Source organism: Oncorhynchus kisutch, linkage group LG7, assembly GCF_002021735.2.
Source record: "Oncorhynchus kisutch isolate 150728-3 linkage group LG7, Okis_V2, whole genome shotgun sequence".
Classification (NCBI taxonomy): Eukaryota; Metazoa; Chordata; class Actinopteri; order Salmoniformes; family Salmonidae; genus Oncorhynchus; species Oncorhynchus kisutch.
Genome location: NC_034180.2, coordinates 39,747,973 through 39,775,605, shown reverse-complemented (window position 1 = coordinate 39,775,605; position 27,633 = coordinate 39,747,973). Strand labels below are relative to the sequence as shown.

General features: G+C 43.5%; 1 protein-coding gene and 1 pseudogene across 1 annotated transcript in view; both read left to right on the top strand.

Annotated features, from left to right (window-relative positions):
* Positions 1-1,467, top strand: part of LOC109894612 (trafficking protein particle complex subunit 12-like) — a 36,512-nt pseudogene extending 35,045 nt beyond the window's left edge.
* A 6,603-nt stretch (positions 1,468-8,070) lies between these two features.
* Positions 8,071-27,633, top strand: part of LOC109894610 (filamin-A-interacting protein 1) — a 32,081-nt gene continuing 12,518 nt past the window's right edge. The window contains exons 1-4 of the mRNA XM_020488218.2: positions 8,071-8,557; positions 22,796-23,096; positions 23,477-23,650; positions 24,025-24,203. Of these exons, the coding sequence (XP_020343807.1) occupies positions 22,803-23,096; positions 23,477-23,650; positions 24,025-24,203 (647 nt within the window). The 5' untranslated portion in view covers positions 8,071-8,557; positions 22,796-22,802. The remainder of the gene's footprint in view (positions 8,558-22,795; positions 23,097-23,476; positions 23,651-24,024; positions 24,204-27,633) is intronic.

Genomic DNA, 27,633 nt, shown 5'->3' with positions numbered 1-27,633 from the left:
CCAATTGTGCAAGTTCTCCCACTTAAAAAGATGAGAGAGGCCTGTAATTTTCATCATAGGTACACTTCAAAAATGAGAAAAAAAATCCAAATAATCACATTGAAGGAACTTGCACAATTGGTGGCTGACTAAATACTTTTTTGCCACACTGTACAATGCCTTTCTCCCTCTTTCAGTAGAGTAATACCACTTCTGCCCCTTTCTCTCCCTGCAGGTCGTTAACTTCCCTCTCTCCTATAGGTGAATAACAATGTGGCGGTGTGCCTGTTGTACCTGGGCTGTCTGAAGGAGTCCCTGAGCCAGCTGGAGGGCCTGGTGCAGCAGGACTCTGTCCTGTATCTCCTCTTCAACCTGACCACCATGTACGAGCTGGAGTCGTCCCTCTCCACCCAGAAGAAACAGGCCCTGCTGGAGTCGTCCCGCTCCACCCAGAAGAAACAGGCCCTGCTGGAGTCTCCCCGCTCCACCCAGAAGAAACAGGCCCTGCTGGAGTCGGCCCACTCCACCCAAAAGAAACAGGCCCTGCTGGAGTCGGCCCGCTCCACCCAGAAGAAACAGGCCCTGCTGGAGTCGGCCCGCTCCACCCAGAAGAAACAGGCCCTGCTGGAGTCATCCCTCTCCACCCAGAAAAAACAGGCCCTGCTGGAGTCGGCCCGCTCCATCCAGAAGAAACAGGCCCTGCTGGAGTCGGCCCGCTCCACCCAGAAGAAACAGGCCCTGCTGGAGTCGGCCCGCTCCACCCAGAAGAAACAGGCTCTGCTGGAGTCAGCCCGCTCCACCCAGAAGAAACAGGCCCTGCTGGAGTCGGCCCGCTCCACCCAGAAGAAACAGGCCCTGCTGGAGTCATCCCTCTCCACCCAGAAGAAACAGGCCGTGCTGGAGTCGGCCCGCTCCACCCAGAAGAAACAGGCCGTGCTGGAGTCGGCCCAGTCCACCCAGAAGAAACAGGCCCTGCTGGAGTCATCCCACTCCACCCAGAAGAAACAGGCCCTGCTGGAGTCAACCTGCTCCACCCAGAAGAAACAGGCCCTGCTGGAGTCGGCCCGCTCCACCCAGAAGAAACAGGCCCTGCTGGAGTCGCCCCGCTCCACCCAGAAGAAACATTCCCTGCTGGAGTCAGTGGCATGCCGAGAGGGAGACTGCTTCAACACACAGTGCCTCAAACTGGTTTGAGGGAACCAGGGAGGTATGGGACCCCTGTAGGTCACTATTAAGATTGGAACAAAACAATTGCCAGCACAGGGGCCCATCAGGAGGATAGTCCTAGTCTTGAGTTTCATAAGACTCCACTAAACAACATAGCCATTACCCTGCCTGTACTCCAGAGCAGGAACACAAACTGTCCGTTTAGTTCAGGCAAATCCACTTGCCACGTTATAGTAGTAGATGCAAATGAAATGATTGTGTGACTCTGATAGGATATGTATGTGAATATATACAGAAGTGGGGGCTGCTGAGGGGAGGACGGCTCATAATAATGTCTGGAATGGAGTCAATGGAAAGGCATCATCCACATGGAAACCACGTCATTGATGTGTTTGATACCATTCCATTGAACTCATTCCAGACATTATTATGAGCCGTCCTCCCCTCAGCAGCCCCCACTGACATACAGTACAAGGTTTTTAGACGAGGGAGACGTTTCACATTCCTGTGTGATTAAGACCGGAGTACATCATCAACCTGAAATCATGTTACTTCCCCCCAGATCTGTGACTTCGTCCCGTAAAATCAACCACGGTTCATCTGTACCTTTTCAATTGAGTGTGACTTGGCTCAGGATACACCCCTCTCCACAAAACAAAAGTAAAATAGATATGTAATCATTTAAAACTGTGCATATTATATGTAGGGAAAATGTATAACTTGTAAAAATGATTCTTGTATAAAATGATTTTATGTATTTAATTGAATTATTCTAATGATCTCTGTATCACTGTTTGTTTACGTGTTTAAATGACTGTTGTTTATTAATAAAATAATAAATAAAATAATAATAAACAACAAATTGCAGGAATCTGGAAATACTATTGAAATGTGGTACATAGACACTGTTGGTGAAAAGTGACAGACTAGCTAATGAGATGTTCATTAATAGACAATCAACTGAATGATTGAAAATAGAACTGCAATTGTATTTTCACGAGTACAAACTACTTATCCGTACATCAAGTTCTATACATCTTACAATTGAGGTAGGCCTTTAATCAATCAACACTTGTGAGTCCTCTACTACTGACGTCAGTAGTGATTTGATTCCTAAATACAAGAGCTTTTTGCTATTTCTGCTTAGTAGAGTTAGTCTTGATTCTCACTCATGTATAGTAAACAAACATATAAACGCAACATTTAAAGTGTTGTTCCCATGTTTCATGATCTGAAATAAAAGATAATTTTGTAAATATATATTATTTTCTGGAAACCGTTACATCTCACTGTTATTTCATTATTAGAGATATACAGATGTATATTGCACCCACCATGCGTCATGTCTGCAACGGTCCTGTGAGGTGAAATGTGTATATTTTGGGATGTGAGCACTGTGTTTGACCTGATGAAGATCCGTTTCGGATCGAAATGTCAACAAAGCAGTGAATTGGGAGCTTTAACAGTGTGCGGGTCTTCTTGTTCTATAATAGGATTCTTTATTAGCCCAGTATCTATGTTTTTAAGGATGTGCAGATGACCACAAACTTTTCTGAAGTAAAAGATCCCAGAAATGCTCCATACACACAAAAGCTTATTTCTCTCACATTTTGTGCACCAATTTGTTTACATCCCTGTTAGTGAGCATTTCTCCTTTGCCAAGATTATCCATATCAAGAAGATAATTAAACAGCATGATCATTACACAGGTGCCCTTTGTGCTGGCGACAATAAAAGGCCACTCTAAAATGTGCAGTTTTGTCACACAACACAATGCCACAGATGTCTCAAGTTTTAAGGGAGTGTGCAATTGGCATGCTGACTGCAGGAATGTCCACCAGAGCTGTTTCCAGATAATTTCATGTTTATTTCTCTACCATAAGCTGCCTCCAACGCTGTTTTAGAGAATTTGGCAGTACGTCTAACCGGCCTCACAACCGCAGACCACGTGTAACCACGCCAGCCCAGGATCTCCATATCTGGCTTCTTCACCTGCGGGATCGTCTGAGACCAGCCACCAGGACAGCTGATGAAATGGAGTATTTCTGTCTGTTATTATGCCGTTTTGTGGGGATAAAACTCATTCTGATTACCTTGGCCTGGCTCCCCAGTAGGTGGGCCGGGCTCCCCAGTTGGTGGGCCTATGGTTGCGCCCCTGTCCAGTCATGTAAAATCCTTAGATTAGGGCCTAATGAATTTATTTAAATTGACTGATTTCCTTATATGAACTGTGCCCATGTTTTTCTAGGACAGCAAATAAGATAATAGATTCATGCAGTGCTTTCAATATAATGGAGATCTTTTCACCTCTACCCTTGTCTGAGGTGAAATGTGAATCCACAACCTTCTGGCTACTTTGCCATGTAGGCTAATGCTTACAAAATGAAGAACAGATTATGAAACTGCGTATCTGAAGGCTCTGGTCTGTCTAGGAGTGAGGGGAAGCGGTAGGTATGTAATCTGCTATCCACTTTGTTTCATTATATTGGGTATAGAGGAGGGTCACTTGTTGTTTTTTCAAGCGTTCAGGGAGGGTCAGGTAAAACTATATTTTACTGAAGGAAGGGCCATCCATTTTCACTTCAGAGAGGTCCGATTTCCTCCAGGTATCCCTCATTATAAATAACGTACAAAACATTAATTGTAATGTGAGCCGACTAAAATTCGTTTTTTTTTTCACTCTATGCTATACCTTGTCCTCATAGTTGGGTAGTTTATCCTCATGGATAATGATGATGTCGGAGTATCTCGTACCGCATTACTTTAAGGATCTTTTCCAGCGCAGGGTCTGTCTCATAAATATCAGCACCTAACTGTGAAGACAAAGACAGTACTGAATCAACCAGTCACTCTAGTCTCGCGAGGTCAGATCATCCTTCCAAACGTGAGCTGAGTCTGGGCGACTCAGACACTACTGTTTCATGCAATCTAATTTAGGTAGCTACAGTCACATTTATTTGTATATGATAGTGAATAACAAAATAGCTAGCTAGCTAAACGTTGACACATGTTTCTTGATAGCTGAAGCTTTTCTAGCAAACAGCTAAAGTTGTTATCAAGTTGCTCTTCGTATAGCCTAGGTCTTTAGCTTATATTATAAACTGGGTGGTTCGAGCCCTGAATTCTGATTGGCTGAAAGCCATGGTATATCAGACTGTATACCACTGGTGTGACAAAGCATTTAGTTTTACTGCTCTAATTATGTTGGTAACCAGTTTATAATAGCAATAATGCACCTCGGGGGTTTGTGATATGTGGCCAATATACCACGTCTAAGGGCTGTGTCCAGGCACTCTGCGTTGCGTCATAATAAGAACAGCCCTTAGCCGTGGTAAATTGGCCATATACCACACCTCCTCGGGCCTTGCTTAAGTATGTACTATGGATCATTTGATTGACTGGCTGTTAACAGGTTGTTCCTTACTCGCTATTAGCTACAGATAACTACCTTCCAGTAGAAAACGCCAAGCTTTTCTAACTCCTCCAAAAACACAGGTTTGTTTGGGTTTAGTTTACGCGGCGTCCTCTGATCTTTTCAGAATCGTCCATGAACCAAACCAATCAATGCCATGGCACGGAATAAATGTTCAATAAAATAGAGATAGATGTTTCGCTAGTAACATAAGAAAACACATGTGATAAAAACATAAATGATGACATCACTTTGATATGGTAATGAGGAAACCTTCAAAATAAAAGGCCGCATTTTAACACTTTTCACTGTCAATAAAGCATTAAAAATGTGTTTTCAGGAGGCTAGAGCAGTGATTGAGGAGGGACAACCTGAGGGGTACTTGAACCAGCAACCCTTGACATTGTTGGCAAAGATCCCTACTTTCAACTCACTTCAACAAAACATGGGAAAAAAGGTGGGACTGGGAACACTCGTATTGTCCATCCCACTGAATATCCTAATTGAAATAAATCAGTAGGCAACCATAATAGGTTGAATTTACTGTGTTTAACGAACCCAATTCATGGGTTTGATGATGTTTTGTTGTGGAGTTTAGTTGTAATAACTAATTTGTTGGCAATCAGTGTCTTAGAAAAAACATTACTTACTGTAATGGGTAACTGGTCAAATACACACTGCACTGTAGCCTAGTGTAGCGTGCCAGCCCGCTATGGGTGCATGCCTGTGTGTAGCTTCATTGTACTATCCACAACTCACCACAAGGTGGCAGTCAAGTCGGTGGCGAGACAGACACCATTGCTGTGTTACTTGTTTGTCATTGAGATGCTACAACTTGAGTCAGGATCATGTGATCCAGTGTTTTCTCATATCAGTGACAACTGACTGGGTATTTAGCTGTAGCATAAATCACATTGATTGAAAAATACTCTTCGTAGATGCTTCTTGAAGATCCAACACAGGAAAAATGGACTACTGGAATATGACAAACCCAACTAACAGAATCGTTGTCTACCTGTGTAACCAAATTGTTGTTCTGGAGCAGACATAGACCCTCGCTGCCAGGTTCATTGCGTGCGCATAAGGGTCTTGACACATTCAGCAGGCCCAACCCCGCGGCCTACATCCCAGAGGAACCAGAGAGAGGGCTGAGGTGATGTCTGGGCAAAAAAACAGGAAGTGACTTGGTGTTGCTAAAGGTGACAGGCAGCAGTGTTTTGGTCATGGTATTGTTGGATGGGCCCTTATAAATGTCTTCTGTTGCTATGCTAAAGGTTGGAGCTTCCTAGGAGAGAGAGATAGAGTGGGGTTGACGTACAGTACATGTGTTTCATTCAATAATAAAATAATATATGCCATTTAGCAGATGCTTTTATCCAAAGTGACTTACAGTCATGCGCGCATACATTCTATATATGGGTGGTCCCAGGAACCAAACCCACAACCCTGGCAGTACAAGCACCATGTTCTACCAACTGGGCTACAAAGGACCAGTAAGCTTCATTCAGTCAGTTAAAGGTGACTTAAACCACAAATAGTGCAAATGCTGTAGTATCTGTGTGCTTGTCCTGAAGGACACCAACTATAAGAATGAAAAGCTTTTTGGTCAAAAAGAAAACCATAATTGCATCATTATGTAAACTCTATTGGTGGGATATTTTGGTCTTGTATTCTCTCAGTGGGATTTTTATTCACACTGATTATCTGATTATCTGAGACATGTTAGTGTGAGAAATGAGGGCTACTTCACACATAACTGTGAATCATATTAACCACAGTGCTGATTCTGTGAAATAAGACCAAATGTTTTGTCATTTAGCAGACGCTCTTATCTAAAGCGACTTAAAGGAGCCATTAGGGTTAAGTTCCTTGCTCAATGGCACATCGGCATATTTTTTACCTAGTCGGCTGGGGGATTCAAACCAGCAACTTTTCAGTTACTGGCCCAATGCTCTTAACCACCAGGCGTACTGCCACCTGACCACCATCCCAGGTTATACATACAGACTTAAAGAATAACAAACTTTCCTTCTACTGGACATGACCACATGACCTCATCTGGGTGTGGAAATTATGACATTCAATCAAAAATATACTTGTGATGACCTCAGCTTGGATAGATCTTCATCCACGATATCACATGTTCTTATTGGATGACATGATGTACAGAAAGGAAAGAGGCTGTCAAACAACTGCTTTGTGTTTCACAATGATGATCCCATTTGGAGTGGCACAGGACAACACAGAGGCATTGTGCAGAGACTACAGAGTGTATTAACCCTTGGATGATCTGTCTTTTCAGGTATCTAGAGTTGCAGTGAAGTTAATGTCAAAAATAGCATTGGCCAAGACCAGGTAAGAGCACCATGTTGCCACGTGAGTGTATCTCAACAAAATAATCACCATTCTGTTTGTTTCTGTGTGTGGTGTGTTTGTTCTTTCATTGGGCAAAACATTACGTCAGCACACCACACCCACACAAGTGACATACACGTACATGTGAACAGAAGTGTTTGAAGTGACCTAAACACGACACAGGAAAAAGCAGAGGAGTGGATGGCTATTCCTGTGAAATAAGAGTTTCTGTTCTGTTTTGGTTGCTTCTGTTTTTGTTTGTACTTAGTGATTTGATGACATAGAGAAATTGATATTCCTCATTGTTGTGTCCTTATTTGGCTCTTTGTCTTTCACCCGTGGCAGTCCCTTTCACATGTCCCAACAGCAGTAGAACACCCACTATGACCTCACAGCAACTCCAACCATACCCATCGACACTGTAAACAATATACTATACTACACATTTAGCTCAGCAAGCTCATTTAGTTTGCTTTTATGTGAGTGGGCCCTGTGGTAAGCTGTCTAACTGCCAAAGTCCTGAAGAGCCTGGCAGCCCCAGCCCTAGCTAGCTCAGAAAATGGTAGTGACTTGGACTGCCAATGGGTTGGGGTGGTTTGGGGGGGCTGGCTGTGCTGGACGTTCCCAGCATGGGAGAGAGAGAAGTGGCATAGCTCAGCTGTCAGGAGTGGAGAGGGGAGAGAGGGACCCAGCCAGGCAGCCAGCCTCCAAACCAAACGGCTTCAGCTGCTAACAGCTCCTAGTGACTGCAGCATAGTAGTTAAATATAGACCCATGCTTTAGCCTCCGTCTCCACACTGAAAGACTGGGGACAAAGGAGGAGTAAATGAAAAGACCTGGATGTGTGACAAAGGACATCACACTGCTGCACCTCTCTCTCCCCGCTGAGCAACGGCTCCTTTCAAACACAGACAGAGTGGGAACAGAACTGTGCCTCCATGATTGCCTGTCTCCCTCCTCCGCCAAGGCTTTCTCTCCTTTATTTGGTCTTTCTCTCCCTCACTCCCTTGCATTCTCTTTCTGTCACAAACACTCTCCCACTGACTCCTCAAAGAGTGTATATCTTTGGCTGACTTACAGAGAAAGAAAAAAGGGAGGAGGGAGGGAGGGAGGGAGGGAGAGAGAGAGAGAGAGCATGAGAGAGGGAAGTAGGGAGAGTGGATAAGCGAGTAGAGAGAGAGAGAGAGCATGAGAGAGGGAAGTAGGGAGAGTGGATAAGCGAGTAGAGAGAGAGAGAGAGCATGAGAGAGGGAAGTAGGGAGAGTGGATAAGCGAGTAGAGAGAGAGAGAGAGCATGAGAGAGGGAAGTAGGGAGAGTGGATAAGCGAGTAGAGAGAGAGAGAGAGCATGAGAGAGGGAAGTAGGGAGAGTGGATAAGCGAGTAGAGAGAGAGAGAGAGGACTAGATCCAACTCTCGTTGCTGTAGCATTTCCTTCTTGACCTGGAATCCTAGAGGAGGAGAAGTGAGAGAGCAGAGCTTGTCCATGGTGATGGCATTCATTCTGTAGCAGGGCAGCTGAACAGGAGTAGCATTAAGAAGAGGTCTTCAGAGGACATTCACATACAGCAGGGCAGACTGAGTCACTCCTGTAGGATTACCTTAAGCACCACTCCAAACCTAACCCTGGCGACCAGAAAGAACAGGTAAGAAAGTACAGCTGACTGTCTTCTGCACAGTGTGTCTCAGTGAAAGCATGCTTCTCTCATCTCTACTCAGTGTGGGAAGTTAAACCATGTCCCCGTGTCGTGGCAGGAGATAAACCTATCAGCTGAAATGCTCTAGTATCATGAGTTTGAAAGGCTGAGAGAGCTATTACTGTTGCTGGATTTTGTCAGTGCTGTTCTGCACAGATATACTGTAGGTTACAGAATACTGCGTGAAGGAACACTATTTTAATGGACTCTGTCTGCCTGCTTTGTGCAGTATGAATGGGTTAAAATCCATGCTGTCCACATACATTAAAACACATTGAGTTGATGACATGTTTTAAGAGAGTTAAGGTCTTTTGACTGTTCTCAGGAGGTAGAATGGTCATTAGGAGTTAGACACTGGCACTGAGACAGCACACATGGGAAAGAGAAAGTCATGAATCTAATGTACCATATAAATCACTACTTATTCCTCTGTCATTGTTATATAAAAGCAGTGTGAGAACCCCTTCTAGTGTTATACTAGCAAGAAAAGCCTTGTGAGGACTTAGAGCTGACAGCGTAATCCAGACAAATAACGTTCTCCTGAGACATTTAGGCTGGGAGATAAGGAATAACTAATCCAGGTTCCTCCGTTAACATTGGGAATGGATCGTCTCCTCGAACCTTGTCCGGGGGGGGGGGGGCATAATTTCTACGTGGTTATTCATTCCTTTTAATTATGTCAAATTATTTTATTTATCACCAGGACATCAATCATAGAACATGCATGTATATTTGGTTCTCATAAGAACTAATCCATTTGTCAAGACATACATCACACAGTCTAGCTGAGCCAAATGAAATGTGCAACATATCTCTCTTTTATAGGGATTGCAAGAAAAGGGTTCCAAAAGGGTTCTTTGACTGTCCGTATAGAATAACCCTTTTTGGTTCCAGGCAGAATCCTTTGAGTTCCATGTAGCACCTTCTGTGGAAAGGGTTCCACATGGAACCCCCTAAAAGTTCTACTTGGAACCAAATGGGTTATTAAACCTGGAACCAAGAAGGGTTAATCTAAGGGTTATCCTAAGGAGACAGTCGAAGAACCCTTTTAGGTTCTAGATAGCACCTTTTTTTCTTCGAGTGTTCAGGCATACTTTAAGTTAACTGTCATCCATCTCCTCAGCACCGATCTGTCTCTGTATTGCTCCTAATGCAGACCAGCTCTGGAAGAGAGAGGAGAGCTAACTGTTCACACTCCAGCTGATGTGGTCCCCTAGCACTTAATAATATCATGGTAGATACAGGGAGGAGGGGAGAGAGATCTGTCTCTGTATTGCTCCTAATGCAGACCAGCTCTGGAAGAGAGAGGAGAGCTAACTGTTCACACTCCAGCTGATGTGGTCCCCTAACACTTAATAATATCATGGTAGATACAGGGAGGAGGGGAGAGAGATCTGTCTCTGTATTGCTCCTAATGCAGACCAGCTCTGGAAGAGAGAGGAGAGCTAACTGTTAACACTCCAGCTGATGTGGTCCCCTAACACTTAATAATATCATGGTAGATACAGGGAGGGGGGAGAGAGATCTGTCGTTAATATTTCTGGCACTTTGTCCAGGTCAGGGATAAGGAGATCCTTTCCTAATGTTAGTTTGAGTAGTTTACTTTACACTTGAGTGTTTTGTTTCCAGGGGTTACCGAAGTTCATTCACAGTTCATTCTTTTTACAATGTTTGAAGAGTTATCAAGTCAGACTTATCTATTCAGACAGACCAAGCTATGTCATTGGCTCATTCAAGTGGCACAGGTGCAGAGAGAGTATTCACTTACTCAAACTGTGTCCCTCTCCACTGAGATGCCCGTTGCCTCAAATCACCTTTGTCACTACATTATTATGATCTTGCATCACTTACTTCTGATCAGTGAGATGATAAGGACATGGCTAAGTTATGAGGTAATGTAGCTCTTTCAGCAGTGGTAGATTGGGAAAGAAATACCACTCCACTGGGGTGTTTATCGACCAGGCTTTTCCATTGACAACATACTGTAGCACAATCGTCAGTGGACAGCCAGTTCTTAATTGTACTTTTTATAGCCTGCATAGTGATTCTGGTAGGATGTAGGCTACATCATGCACTTGGCTTGGAAATGTCTACAACATTGGATAGAAGTATCGATTGCTGTAGTTAGAGAGAGGGAGCAAGTGTATATATGGTAAGGGTGATTGTATCTGCCTGGCATGTGTCCACTGTCCAGTGCATTGCCATCAACACTCTCTGGAATGATCTGGTAACAGGTCTGCTTCACGTGGTCAACTCATCGCTTTTGGGAGTGGGCCAGACTGTAGCCTGCAGTGTGTTGTGGGAGTGGGGAGGTTGGAGGAGTGACCCTGGCTCTGTCCCTTGTTGAGGCCAGACAGAGGGAGCTGGTCTGGGGCTGGTCACTATACTCCCAGTGGTCACTGTGGTGCAGCCTTCAGACCTGCTGGTGAGATTCTGCAACAGCTGTCCCTGGCACGTGTCACCCCCATTACTATGACACTAAGCCATGAATGTAGAGAATCTGTTCCAGACATTTAGGTTTTTACATAGAATGATGCTTCTTACATTTCCATGTTATGAAGTGTAAAGGAAAACCACAGTGCTTCATCAGCATACATCAAATGACCATGCAGCTGGTGGGCTTTGCTCTCTTATTAAGTTCATAGTAAACCATCTTGACATTCTCCAAATATTGTGACGAGAGAAGTCCTCTCCTTCAATGTGATATCTTAAAGGAATCTTTTGAATCCTAATCCTTCTGTATGTCACAGATGTATCTATATTAATCGTCAGTAGCTTGGGATAGTGATGCTATTCATTGCAAATGGTTCTGGCCCCATTCTTACTGACCTTCGCCCTATCTTCTCGCTAGAAAAAGCAGTCATTCCGAGAGCTTCTTGCTGAACTTTTGAAAGGTTCAGGTAGGGAGACTTTGCATTGCCTGAAGTGAGTCTTATTGTAGTAATAAGTGATCTCAAATCAACCAGGCTGCGTCTCGCTTCCTCTCTTCCTCCCAGTCGGTGGGGGAGTGACATGATGATAGACTGCTGGAGACTTCAATTTTTTCACGTCATTTATTTGGACGGTTTTGAGCATATTTGCTGACCGATCCATGATTCAGAACGCTGCCTTATCGCTCTGGGATCTCAGCGTCTGCACTGGCTGACTGTTGGAGCTCTTTTTATCAAATGTTTATTTAACCTTTATTTAACTAGGCAACTCTTGAGTTGGACAGACGACTCAAGTTAGGCTAAATGTGTATAACTTTTTTTCAGCAGTGTGAAAGGGTCATGTAATGTCATGTAATGTCATGTGCATCACACATGGACAGATCAAAGCAGACCATTGACATTTTATGGTATTGTGGCCTAGTAAGGGGCGCAACTTTGGTTTTAGAAGTGGGGGGGACATAATATAAATATACACACCAAACAGCCTACCCGACCACTCGGAGGCGTCCGCATGGTCCTACAGCACACTGTTGCCCTGTTTTATATCACATTCCAATGATAAAACTGGAGGGGACAAAAATGCCATTTCAGAATGTGGGTGTGTTCACATGTATGTGAGTGTGCTTCACCCATGTGCAATTTGCAGCCTCTATATGGTCTTTATGCAACATTCTGAACATGCCTTGTGCCCCGCCCCCTTAGAATCTCCTTTTAAACATGATATCCAATCATGTCATGTTACTCAAGGAATTTGGTGCTTGATTGGTTGGTGTCCATTTACAGATTCTGTAAGCCTACTCCATGCTGCTCCCTCAATAGATCAAGTGAATTGGGTTGCTACCCAGCACAGTAGAGTTGTGAATATCCTATCTGTTGGCTCTTGAATACATACAAGCTTCGTTCAGAGCAAAAGGAGATAAATGTACACAGGTACGATCTTAATTTTATCACCGTGATTCAGGAGAACTTGCAATGCAGGAAATGTAAAACGTGTAGTGTATGAGGTTCAAAAGGGCTTCTGTAATTTCCACTTTGAAATGTCAGACTTGACTTTCCCTTATGAAAAATGTATCAACCCCTACAAAAATGTCCGTCAATTATAATCCACATTTCCTGTTGCTGCAGGATTATTTTCCTGCTGTAGCAAACTGGCTCAAATTAAGATCCTACATCTGTATGTGAATTACATTGCCTTTGATAGGCCTACAGTGTACAGTATTAGGGCCGACTAGCTGCACCATCTTCATCTACTGAAGGTCCCTGTACAACTTAAATTGTTTACTTGGGTCAAACATTTCGGGTAGCCTTCCACAAGCTTCCCACAATATGTTGGGTGAATTTTGGCCCATTCCTCCTGACAGAGCTGGTGTAACTGAGTCAGGTTTGTAGGCCTCCTTGCTCGCACACACTTTTTCAGTTCTGCCAACAAATTTCTATGGTATTGAGGTCAGGGCTTTGTGATGGCCACTCCAATACCTTGACTTTGTTGTCCTTTAAGCCATTTTGCCACAACTTTGGAAGTATGCTTGGGGTCGTTGTCCATTTGGAAGACCCATTTGCAACCCAGCTTTACATTCCTGACTGATGTCTTGAGATGTTGCTTCAATATATCCACATAATTTTCCTCCTCATGATGCCATCTAGCCTCCCCCTTTTTCCTCCAAACATAACGTTGGTCATTATGGCCAAACAGTTATATTTTTGTTTCATCAGACCAGAGGATGACTCTGGTCAACTGTGCAGTTGCAAACCATAGTCTGGCTTTTTTATGGCGGTTTTGGAGCAGTGGCTTCTTCCTTGCTGAGCGGCCTTTCAGGTTATGTCGATATAGGACTTGTATTACTGTGGATATCGATACTTTTGTACCTGTTTCCTCCAGAATCTTCACAAGGTCCGTTGCTGTTGTTCTAGGATTGATTTGCACTTGTCACACCAAAGTGCGTTCATCTCTAGGAGACAGAACGCATCTTCTTCCTGAGCGGTATGATGGCTGCGTGGTCCCATGGTGTTAATACTTGCATACTATTGTTTGTACAGATGAACGTGGTACCTTCAAGCGTTTGGAAATTGCTCCCAAGGATGAACTAGACTTGTGGAGGTCTACAATTTATTTTCAGAGGTTTTGTCTGATTTCTTTTGATTTTCCAATGATGTCAAGCAAAGAGGCACTGAGTTTGAAGGTAGGCCTTGAAATACATCCACAGGTACATCTCCAATTGACTCAAATGATGTCAATTAGCCTATCAGAAGCTTCTAAAGCCATGACATAATTTTCTGGAATTTTCCAAGCTGTTTAAAGGCACAGTCCACTTAGTGTATGTATACTTCTGACCCACTGGAATTGTGATACAGTGAGTTATAAGTGAAATAATCTGTCTGTAAAAAAAATTGGGAAAAAGGATTTATGTCATGCATAAATTAGATGTCCTAACCGACTTTCCAAAACTATAGTTTGTTAACAAGACATTTGTGGAGTGGTTGAAAAACAAGGTTTTAATGACTCCAACCTAAGTGTTTGTCAACTTCCGACTTCAACTGTATGTGTCTTCCTTCTGTCATACATGACACTGTTTTTGCTAATGGTGGAAACTCATTGAACCTCATCTGCAATCAGAAGACTGTGTATGTAATGTGGTGATGAAGAGGATACAACGAGTAGAAACCTTGTAGGGAAAGTAATATTCTGCCCTAGCAGGATGACATGTCAGGTGTAAGAAGTTTTGATGCAGAGTATAAATAGAAGTAGGCCAGATCACTAGACAAACTGTACCGTGGCCAATATACATATACAGTAACCAACAGTACTGGGACCCTGTCGGCAGAGACCATGTCATCTAGTATATAGACATTTTAAGTTAAACAAAGTATTATGAAATTCCAAGTGAAATAAGAATATATTGTAAACATAAATTCCACGTGTAATTTAGTGATATAATACCAATCAACAAGAAATATGTATACTGTAAGTATGTTCAGCTGTCTCAACCGACAAAAGACTTCATCACTCTTCAGTTGAACTAAATTTGCCTCTGAAACACGTCTGTTATGTAATATTTGACCCTGAAAGGTCACTGTTTGTCTGCAGAGGAATGTGTCTGCAGAAAGCTGAGACATACCAGTCTGTAGCAGTACATGGAAAACAGGGACTTGTAAAAACAGTAATATTAACATTTGAATCAAGACAATTTCTATAACAGTTTTGAGTCAAGGTGGATTGAAACATCCGTTTATTGAAATTCTGATATTTTCTGGTAGAGTCATGTTTTCCTTGTTAAGATGGAAGAGCCGTTGGACCCCACAGTATTTGATCAGGTCTGCAGGCGTGGTGCGTTGCCAAACTCCTTCATGCTGAGGCACAGTTCCCAGCCCATATTTGGTCACGTTGGGTTCATAGCGTGGCTACCCAATGGGCTTGGACGTCAGTTCAACGTCTATTTTTGCTTTACATTTGAGGTGTTGTCAACTAAGGTCAATTCAATGTGAAATCAACCAAAAATATTACCATGACATTGGATTTAGGTTCAAAGTTGGTTGCAAATCCAATGAGTTGTCCACGTTGATTCGACGTCATCACATTGAAATGACGTGGAAACAACACGTTGATTCAACTAGTTTTTGCCCAGTGAGTATATCAAACTCCCCCTATCAAACAATACGTTTTTCCAAAGATTTCGGAGGGCCCCTGGAATCCGGACAACTGCTGTCACTAGTGTCTCAGGGAGCAGGAGCTATCTATCAACTAAGGCTGACATCACAGGCCAAATCAGGACCATGTAGCCATGCAGTCTGGGAGGGACCTCTGGAGGAGCACTGGAAGAGGAGGTACAGATCTCACACAAACAACAACAACAACTCTAGATCTGGGAAAGAGTTCACATCCACTGGCTAAATCAGGTCCTCCAACGAAGTTTGTTTATTTTCACAGTATATCCACACACCTTGCGGTTGAATTTGGATTGTATGTAGGTGGTGTAGCTGTAGCCAAATATTGTTGCTTTTCAATGATCATTTGAGCAGTATGTTGTACCCCAACCTAAAGCTGCTGGACTCCCTTTCAGTGAAAGGCATCTGTTTACTTGCTGATCACAGCTAAAGTGATAGGGCTCCTTTTTCTCCAGCATGGACCAGGAGAACGTGTGTTGGGGTCGGAGACCCTATAAATACCCTGAGTGACAGCTGGCCATGACCGCCAGGGTCTAGCCTGGCTATGTGGGAGTAGACATGGGACCCAACCTTACTTTAGTCCCATGCCTTCACAGGACCCACAGATCATTAGGCCCTGGCCTTCTCATCAGAGGGAACTTGGGTGTTTGATGCAGGCAGTCAGACAGTAACATACTACAGATGACTTGGATTCCATGGATTTGTGGGCATGCTGGTCAGGGGTACCCAGTGAGGGCTCATTGTCCATTAGCCAGCTCCCTCCACATTAGGGAAGAAGGGAATGCAACATGCAGGAATGGTATGTGAGGCTCAGAGGCCACGTGGCTTTGGAATCCCCATTTGCCCTCTTAGAATTCACTTCACTCACAACAGTTGCAAACCATTGAGCTGAAACGGAGAGTCATGCTGTAGGAATCTGATTGAAATTTAAATAGAAAACACAAAAATTGGAAGGAGTTAAGGGTATAGAGAAGGTTTTGTTATCATTACGCCTTGGTGAAATTGGAGCAATAGATCATTATCCTGAAATTGTCTATTTGAACAGTGTCCAGTCAGCTATCTATCTAACCTCAGTTCCATGTGAATGTTGAGCTTTCATGGCTTAACTCCCAATCAGCTCATTACCCTTGAATCAAAGTAATGCATGTTCCAGCTGATAGCATTACACAATCCATACAGGACTGTGGGAATAAGAACCGGTTTAATTAAACTGTGCTAGAGGAAAAATAAATGAGTTCTTGGAGTTTGGAATCATAGGTGGAAGCCAAAGGAGCCAGAAGTTGGAGCTAAAGTATTTTTCCAAAGTTAAATGGAGGATGAAGCCCAAATGAACTAGGGAGAAGTGATACTGTACTCTACAGAGCTGTTGCATAGTTACATATTGGAAGTGTGCATGTACTTCAATAATACATTTACATTGAATGTACTTAGGTTCATGTCCTGACCATGAGTTTAAAACAATATCCAGAGTTTTGTTTTGAAGTGTGCGAGAGAAGTAGGTGCTTTCAAAATATGGTTGTGTCTGATTCCTCTCTGGCCTCTTACAACCTCTCTTAGCCCACCTTTTAAACCAGACGAAGACCAAATCAAATCAAATCAAATCAAATCAAATCAAATTTTATTTGTCACATACACATGGTTAGCAGATGTTAATGCGAGTGTAGCGAAATGCTTGTGCTTCTAGTTCCGACAATGCAGTAATAACGAACAAGTAATCTAACTAACAATTCCAAAAAACTACTGTCTTATACACAGTGTAAGGGGATAAAGAATATGTACATAAGGATATATGAATGAGTGATGGTACAGAGCAGCATAGGCAAGATACAGTAGATGATATCGAGTACAGTATAACATATGAGATGAGTATGTAAACAAAGTGGCATAGTTAAAGTGGCTAGTGATACATGTATTACATAAGGATGCAGTCGATGATATAGAGTACAGTATATACGTATGCATATGAGATGAATAATGTAGGGTAAGTAACATTATATAAGGTAGCATTGTTTAAAGTGGCTAGTGATATATTTACATCATTTCCCATCAATTCCCATTATTAAAGTGGCTGGAGTTGAGTCAGTGTCATTGGCAGTGTGTTGGCAGCAGCCATTTGAGAGCCAGTGGATTGGTCACTGTGTTATTCTTATCTCAGTGGTTTACAGTAATACTCAGTAAAGCCTATCGATCCAAACAATGTGGTGAACAGTGGTGTAAAGTACTACTTAAGTAGTTTTTCTGGGGTATCTGTACTTTACTATTTACAAAACTCCAGTCTCAACATCAACAGTGAAGAGGCGACTCCAGGATGCTGGCATTCTAGGCAGAGTTCCTCTGTCCAGTGTCTGTGTTCTTTAGCCGATCTTAATCTTTTATTTTTATTGGCCAGTCTGAGATAGGGACTTTTCTTTGAAACTCTGCCTAGAAGGCCAGCATCCCAGAGTTGCCTCCTCACTGTTGACGTTGGGACTGGTGTTTTGCGGATACTATTTAATGAAGCTGCCAGTTGAGGACTTGTGAGGCATCTGTTTCTCAAACTAGACACTCTAATGTACTTGTTCTCTTGCTCAGTTGTGCACCGGGGCCTCCCACTCCTCTTTCTATTCTGGTTAGGGCCAGTTTGCGCTGTACAGTATTATACGAGATCATAGGTTTCTTGGAAATTTCTTGCATGGAATAGCCTTCATTTCTCGGAACAAGAATAGACTGACGAGTTTCAGAAGAAAGTCTTTGTTTCTAGCCATTTTGAGTTTGTAATCGAACCCACAAATGCTGATGCTCCAGATACTCAACGAGTCTAAAGAAGGCCAGTTTTATTGCTTCTTTAGCACAACCATTTTCAGCTGTGCTAACATAATTGCAAAAGGTTTTTTTAATGATCAATTAGCCATTTAAAATGAAAAACTTGGATTAGCTAACACAACGTGCCATTGGAATATAATCCTTTGCTGGAGTCAAGTACAGTACAGTACTGTAGATGTTACATCATCAAGGCATAGAGTGTAACATTGGTACCCCTTTATCCTTGGCTGCACCTGTCCTGGCAGGGCTGAGGAGTGGCATAGCAGTGGGTACTGGGAAGTCTACTGTGCTAGAGAAAATCACTCCAGTTTGACTCAATGTGATGTTATTATACTGTAATGTACTACAGGGCACGGGGAGCAGTCTGAGTAGCCCAATTCACCACTTGAGATGGCTTTTCTTCTCTCTTATTTTGGAAGATCTTTTCTTTCAACCCTTTCTTGCACCTGGACCTTTTTCCAGGAAACATTTGAGATTAGGGTAGATTCGTTTCAGACGCCATTAAGTCATTCTGATCAGTAAGAGCTCTGCAGAGTCAGACAGCTACTAAAGAGGAAGATAAACAAATCCCTGAGGAGTGAGCTGAAACCTCCAGTGAACTGCTGTCAGAACCCTGTATCTCACACATACATACAGTACAGTCAGGCCTGCTTTGCTCCCAGTCTCATAGTTCTCCTAGTGAACATCTTGTTTTCATCGAGGTTAGAATGAGTTACTGTTCTTTATTGACGTTCACAGTCCCAGTGTTGTGCTGTTCTGGCCTAATTGAGCCTCGAACTGATCTCAGAGCAGAGGGAGCGGTGGAGTCATGTAGGGAAGAGGGAATGTGTGACATAGTTCTGTGAGCTCACTCAGCTCAAGATGGCTCAGAGGATGAGTCAGGGGTCATGTGACATCACCTGCAAGGGAATTGTTCGCTATCTGTCTGTCACGATCGTCGTAAGAACATTCGGACCAAAGCGCAGCGTGATATGGGTTCCACATATTTATTGACGTGACACGCACAAAAATTTTTTAAAAAGCAAACGATACGTGAAGCTATGGAGTGCTCACAGGCAACTACACATAAACAAGATCCCACAAAAAAACAGTGGGGAAATGGCTGCCTAAATATGATCCCCATTCAGAGACAACGCTAAACAGCTGCCACTGATTGGGAACCATACCAGGCCAACAGAAATAAAACAACCTAGATTACCCACCCTAGTCACACCCCGACCCTCCAAAGGTGCGGACTCCGGACGCAAAACCTGACTCTATAGGAGAGGGTCCGGGTGGGCATCTAGTGTCGGTGGCGGCGAAGTACCCACTCTGCTCGCAGATCCGCCAGCATTGGTGGCGGCTCTGGTGCGGGACGAAGAACCAGCTCATCCCGCGGATCCAGCATCGGTGGCGGCTCTCGTGCTGGACCTTGCCCCCGCCCAGACCACGGGTCCGGCCATGGAGCCGAGTAGAACGCCATGCCCGGACTGGGCCTCGGAGCAGAGGAAGGCCCCGGCAATGGAGCTGGGTTGAACGCCGCACCTGGACTGGGCACCGGCACAGAGGAAGGCTCCTGCCATGGAGCGGGACTGGACGCCGTGCCTGGACCGGAAACCGGCACAGAGGAAGAATCCGGCCTTGGAGCGGGACTGGACGTTGTGCCTGGATGGGGCACCGGCGCAGGGGAGGGTTCCGGCCTTGGAGCTGGACTGGACAACATGCATGGACTGGGCACCGGCGCAGAAGAAGGCTCCGGCCATGGAGCAGGACTGGACGCCGTGCCTTGACATCGGTGCAGAGGAAGGCTCGGCCTTGGAGCGGGACTGGACGCCATGCCTGGACATCGGCGTGACGAAGGCTCCAGCCTTGGAGCTGGACTGGACGCCGTGCCTGGACTGGGCACCGGCGCAGAGGAAGGCTCCGGCCTTGGAGCGGGACTGGACGCCATGCCTGGACTGGGCACCGGCGCAGAGGAAGGCTCCGGCCTTGGAGTGGGACTGGACGCCCTGCCTGGACTGGGCACCGGCGCAGAGGGAGGCTCCTGCCCTGGAGCGGGACTGGACAACGTGCCTGTACTGGGCATCGGTGCAGAGGAAGGCTCCTGCCCTGGAGCTGGACTGGCCGCCTGACCTGGAAGCTCCGGACCGTGGACCATCGCAGGAGGTTCCGGACTGTGGACCGTCGCAGCAGGTTCCGGACTGTGGACCGTCGTAGGAGGTTCCGGACTGTGGACCGTCGTAGGAGGTTCCGGACTGTGGACCGTCGCAGGAGGTTCCGGAATGTGATGTCATACTGTACCAGAACAGAATCACAGAGAGAACACTTGTTCACAGTAAGGGGACTGTAGTTGTTCCATTAATCACAACTCCTTCAGGGGACTAGTTGTTCCATTAATCACAACTCCTTCAAGGGACTGTAGTTGTTCCATTAATCACAACTCCTTCAAGGGACTGTAGTTGCTCTATTAATCACAACTCCTTCAGGGACCTGTAGATGTTCCATTAATCACAACTCCTTCAAGGGACTGTAGTTGTTCCATTAATCACAACTCCTTCAAGGGACTGTAGTTGCTCCATTATTCACAACTCCTTCAAGGGACTGTAGTTGTTCCATTAATCACAACTCCTTCAGGGGCCTGTAGTTGTTTCATTAATCACATCTCCTTCGGGGGCCTGTAGTTGTTCCGTTAATCACAACTCCTTCAGGGAAATAGTTGTTTCATTAATCACAACTCCTTCAAGGGACTGTAGTTGTTCCATTAAATCACAACTCCTTCAAGGGACTATCGTTGTTCCATTAATCACAACTCCTTCAGGTGACTGTAGTTGTTCCATTAATCACAACTCCTTCAGGGAACTAGTTGTTTCATTAATCACATCTCCTTCATGGGCCTGTAGTTGTTCCATTAATCACAACTCCTTCATGGAACTAGTTGTTTCATTAATCACAACTCCTTCAGGGAACTAGTTGTTTCATTAATCACAACTCCTTCAAGGGACTGTAGTTGTTCCATTAATCACAACTCCATCAAGGGACTGTAGTTGCTCCATTATTCACAACTCCTTCAGGGGACTAGTTGTTCCATTAATCACAACTCCTTCAAGGGACTATAGTTGTTCCATTAATCACAACTCCTTCAAGGGACTATAGTTGTTCCATTAATCACAACTCTTTCAGGGAGGAGGAGAGATGCTCTAAGATCAAAGCTCTATGAAGTTTAAGACATACAGTGCATGCACACACACAAATGCATTGATGACCTACATTAGCCATACTCAGCAGGTGGAATGAGGTTTGGACCTGGACCCAGAGTGGGGTCAATACGGACCGTGGGTCCCGACCAAAATAAATAAATGTATATACACTGACTACACCAAACAGAGTTAAAAATCCTTCTTTAATATGTCTCCTCCCCTTCATCTACACTGATTGAAGTGATATCAATAAGGGATCATAGCTTTCACCTGGTCAGTGTATGTCATGGAAAGAGCAGGTGTTCTTAATGTTTTGTATACTCAGTGTATATATATATTTCATATATAATAAGAAGAAGAAGAATTTTAAGAACTTAGATTTAAATGCAATTTGGTCGAGAGTTGTAATAGTAGAATACACAAAGTACAATTTTGAAATGTAGTAGTGCTTGGGCAGTAGTGCAGAAGCATAGATATCATACACCCCCAAAATGCTAACCTCCCCTGTTATTGTAATGGTGAGGTTAGCATGTCTTGGGGGTATGATATTTGTGCATATGTAACTTTTTCAGATGCACACATAAGACATGGCAAAATGTGTTGAATTGTAGGAAATTAGCTACAAAACTGGAAAATATTATAAAATATTATGGGGTGGCATGGGTCCCGAGGTAGGGGTTTGTTACTATGATGATAAAGACAATATCCATCCGGACCTTTGACCGCAGGGAATTTCTGTGGACCTCATACAGTAGTTGAGTACCCCTGACCTACACTGTGTGGTGTGCACTTGACCCCAACAGACACAGGATGACTCAACAGTACATGAATGCAATGCAACTCTAAATATTCCTCTGACCTGGTCTTACTGTATAACATGGTGCATACAGACCATCATAGTTTAAGCCCTGTATTTCTTTTTGAGTTGGATCTCAGATTGTTTACAGATTAGCATGACAAACAAGACAAACACCCAGTGTTGCTGCAAATGTTCCAGCGTCCTCCCATCCAACGTGTCACCACCCAGCATGAGGTACTCTGTAAAAGAACAGGACATGTCATAAATACTTGTCAGGAACACACACACACACACACACACCACACATATGCACACACACTCTACCACCACATGCACACACTGTCGAGTGATTTTGTATGTAGAATATTTGTCTAAATTCGGATAGAATAGAGAAATGACAGATACAGGACATGCTGCCTTGTAGCGCTCTTATAGTTGACCTCACACCTTATAATCTCCTGTCATTGAATAAAAGATGGTCAGAAAGGCACAGGAAAGGGATGAGGGAGGATGGGTATGAAGATGGGTTTCCAAGGCCATAAAACCGACTGTAAGTAATGTGTCCACAGTCTGAGTAGTGTCCAGGATGTTTATTTGTATCTTCTGTCTCTGTATCTCTCTCTCGTTCTCTGTCTCAAACACACTCACACTCTCTTTCTCACTTTTCACATGCTTTCAATTGATGTTTGTACAGCTTCTATTGACATTAAGTATATTGATTTAGTTGACAATTTCCCTCACTTTTATTCATTGCTGCACAGGTAGAGAGGAGCACAATATTAAAATATGATTCCCTCTGTTATTTTTCTCTGGCCAGGTAGAGGATGAGGTCCAAGAGCAGTGGGGTGGAGAGCCCAGCCAATGGGGTACTCGGGGTTCCCCAGGCAACACAAGACATCAACCAGGAAGAGGGTGTAAATCTGCATACAACCATAAAGAGTCTGAAGGTCAAAGTTCAACCAAACATTGAGGAGTTGGTGGAGGAGGTGGTGGTGGTCTCTGACATAGAGAAGTCAACCGAGGACAGCTTAGGTACTAGTGACAAAAGACTGGGAATCATGGACCTTACTAAAAAGGACCTTCTGAGGCTGCTAGGGATCATGGAAGGTGAGGTTCAGGTGAGTCTGATTCATATTGATAAACTACCGTATGATGATATTGTGCATAGTTTAATAGTTAACTGTGGAGTGAACCATTAATCTTGTCTGCTGGGATGATGTTTACTTTCATTATCCACTAGGTGGAACCGATTGCCATGCTTTTATTGTAAATCCTCACAATATTTTAGTCCAAAATTAGATATATTTTTGTCTATACTACACCTCCCTCTAGTGGCTGAGGTTGGTACTAACACACATTACATTACAGAAAACCTACTCTTACCTTGCCTTGTAAGAGTAGTCCCTTGGTGCCCTAAAGGAGATTCTTATAAACAATAACTTGCAAGGTTTTTTTCAAAGCACTAAGAGAGTGTGCTTTTTGTGTGTGTAACCCCCAGGCGAGGGAGGATGTTATCTGTGTGCTGAAGACTGAGAGGACACGTCTGGAAGCTCTGAAGTCCCACTATGGTTCTGCAGCTCCTACCACAGCCCTCCAGGCCCTACAGAGAGACAGCCTTCTCACCAATACACAAACACACATTGACAATGTCTACCAGTGGCCAATGGCTGAGGTTAGTCACCAACAGTACTGACAGATACGTATTACCTTACAAACCAATAATATTGATTGTAGTATTCTTTTTTTCTCTCTTTTTTTAAATACAATTTTATTCGTCATGTACACAGTTTACAACAGGTTCTAAAAGGTTCATTGAAATGGTTACGTGCTACAGTAGCTCCCTCAACAATTGCAGTACCATGTAATTCATACAGACAAATCTGGATGTCAAATGTTGAACATCATTAGTTTTACACATTTTTGCCATGAAATCTACCAGTTTTGTTATACAATAAGGATGCATAGATCAACAAGACAGAAGTACACTAGTTGACTGAATAGTCAGAGTTACAGTCTAATGATTCTTCTGTGTTGTGTGTTCCTCAGCTGGACCGTCTGCAGGAAAAACACAAGGACACGTATCGGCGCATGCTGGAACAGCTTCTATTGACTGAGAAGTGTCATCGCTGCACCGTGCACGAGCTAGACAGCGAGAAGCAAAAGCATGCTGACTACATGAACAAGAGTGACGAATTCACTAACCTATTGGAGCAGGAGAGAGAGAGGTAAGATGATGAGGGGGAGGAAAAGAGAGAGGTCAGAGGATGAGGAAGAGACTTTTGTTAATTTCGTTCTGACCCAAAGCTGAGAGAATTAAAGTAAGAAAAGGTTTACTCAGCATTGGAGCATAATGAAGTTGGTGAGGCAATATCTCCCAGTTCTCTTTCTCCCATGACATCATCTGGAGGTTCAGATCAGGTCATCAGGACCATTGGGACCTAGGCTTCAGTAGTCCAAGCATGACTGTGTGTGTGAGAGGAGTGTGTAAGGACACAGAGAGCGGGAACCTCTCAAAGGGATCAGACATGAGGAATCAGCTTGGTCTCAGACTAGACGTAAGATAGTAAACATACATCTGGAACACTCAAATTAGTATGATATGTTATGTTTGGTATGGTTACATAAGACAGAAGGTTACTTAAGGCAAAAATGAAAGTAGGGTGTTTGGTTGGGGTGGCTGGGTAGACGTAAAATGCGAACTTCTGGCAACCCAAATGTTGCATGTTCGAATCTCATCACGGACAACGTAATAATTTGAGAACCAACTATTTTCTACTTTGCAACTACTTAGCATGTTAGCTAAGCCTAACCTTAACTCTTTAACCTAATTCTTAACCTCAACCCCTAGCCTAGCTAGCATTAGCCATCTAGCTAATGTTCGCATTAGCCACCTAGCTAACATTAGCCACAACAAATTCAAATTCATAACATATCATATAGTATGTTTTGCAAATTCGTAACATATGTTACGAATTACAATTTATTTGATAATAATATGTTACGAATTACAATTTATATGATAATAATATCATATGAAATGGATGATGGTCATCCACAAATGTATACATACCATACGAAAGGTAACATATCATTCTAACCTCTATACCAAGCGATGTCAGAGGAAGGCTCTAAAAATGGTCAAAGACTCCATTCACCCAAGTCCTAGACTGTTCTCTCTGCTACCGTACAGCAATTTACATTGACCCCTTTATTATGTATTTCTTTATCTTAATTGATTTACACTAACTCCCTTCCCACTCGACTCTACCCACACACTCACTCCACTGACACTCCAACACACACATGTATATTGACGCTACACACACACACACTGTCATACAAAATGTTGTCAATAAAACAGTGAATTGGGAATTTCAACAGTGTGCAGGCCTTCCTGTTCTATACTTTCACACAAGCTGTTGTTGCTACTCTGTTTATTATATATCCTGGTTGCCTAGTCACTTTTACCCCTACCCACATGTACATACAGTATTACCTCATTTACCTCAACTACCTCGTACCCCTGCACATTAACTCAGTACTGGTACTCCTTGTATACAGTGCCTTGCGAAAGTATTCGGCCCCCTTGAACTTTGCGACCTTTTGCCACATTTCAGGCTTCAAACATAAAGATATAAAACTGTATTTTTTGTGAAGAATCAACAACAAGTGGGACACAATCATGAAGTGGAACGACATTTATTGGATATTTCAAACTTTTTTAACAAATCAAAAACGGACAAATTGGGCGTGCAAAATTATTCAGCCCCCTTAAGTTAATACTTTGTAGCGCCACCTTTTACTGCGATTACAGCTGTAAGTCGCCTGGGGTATGTCTCTATCAGTTTTGCACATCGAGAGACTGAAATTTTTTCCCATTCCTCCTTGCAAAACAGCTCGAGCTCAGTGAGGTTGGATGGAGATCATTTGTGAACAGCAGTTTTCAGTTCTTTCCACAGATTCTCGATTGGATTCAGGTCTGGACTTTGACTTGGCCATTCTAACACCTGGATATGTTTATTTTTGAACCATTCCATTGTAGATTTTGCTTTATGTATTGGATCATTGTCATCTGACCAGAGCACCTTCTTCCACATGTTTGGTGTGTCTCCCGGGAGGCTTGTGGCAAACTTTAAACAACACTTTTTATGGATATCTTTAAGAAATGGCTTTCTTCTTGCCACTCTTCCATAAAGGCCAGATTTGTGCAATATACGACTGATTGTTGTCCTATGGACAGAGTCTCCCACCTCAGCTGTAGATCTCTGCAGTTCATCCAGAGTGATCATGGGCCTCTTGGCTGCATCTCTGATCAGTCTTCTCCTTGTATGAGCTGAAAGTTTAGAGGGACGGCCAGGTCTTGGTAGATTTGCAGTGGTCTGATACTCCTTCCATTTCAATAGTATCGCTTGCACAGTGCTCCTTGGGATGTTTAAAGCTTGGGAAATCTTTTTGTATCCAAATCCGGCTTTAAACTTCTTCACAACAGTATCTCGGACCTGCCTGGTGTGTTCCTTGTTCTTCATGATGCTCTCTGCGCTTTTAACGGACCTCTGAGACTATCACAGTGCAGGTGCATTTATACGGAGACTTGATTACACACAGGTGGATTGTATTTATCATCATTAGTCATTTAGGTCAACATTGGATCATTCAGAGATCCTCACTGAACTTCTGGAGAGAGTTTGCTGCACTGAAAGTAAAGGGGCTGAATAATTTTGCACGCCCAATTTTTCAGTTTTTGATTTGTTAAAAAAGTTTGAAATATCCAATAAATGTCGTTCCACTTCATGATTGTGTCCCACCTGTTGTTGATTCTTCACAAAAAAATACAGTTTTATATCTTTATGTTTGAAGCCTGAAATGTGGCAAAAGGTCGCAAAGTTCAAGGGGGCCGAATACTTTCGCAAGGCACTGTATAGCCTCATTACAGATTTTATTGTGTTACTATTTCCTTTTTTGTTATTTAGCAAATATTCATCTTACTTTTTAACTCTGCATTGTTGGGAATGGGATGGTGAGTAAGCATTTGACTATAAAGTTTACATCCGGTTGAATTCGGGGCATGTGACCGAATACACTTCGATTTGATAATTAGAATTTCTCAGATTTACTTTTACGATATTACATCTACCCCTGAGTCCAGGTTGGATTAAACTACTCACACAGAGGGATGAATGACGTCATCTGACCAGTGTGTGACCTCACCCTGCCCTCGAAGCCAAGCGGAACCATGGCCCGACACTGGGACTCCCATTGACACTAATCACCACAGTTTATATGATACCTATCATATGGCCAGGACTTGTAAAGTCAGAGGACCAGATAACTTTAACAGATTCCACTGGCTAGATCCATTGGATGAGGCTTTTGCAGCAAGCACTATTGTTGCTTCCCAATACAGAGACATATGTGTTTGCTCTTCTCCCTGTGGGCAATGGGGGCATGGAGAACCTGTATGCCCATAACGTCCATGCATTTCCCTTGGATCCAGCAGCAGCATAAAGGGCCATTGCACAGTTTTAAATGTTCAGTTGTGCTGAGGGTTAATGCTTGCAGTACCAGCTGCCTCTGGACACAGACCATTTACTGTGGCCGATAGATGATGTGTTAGAACTACGGTGTGTGTGCGTGTATGTTCCCCACACCCAGTCA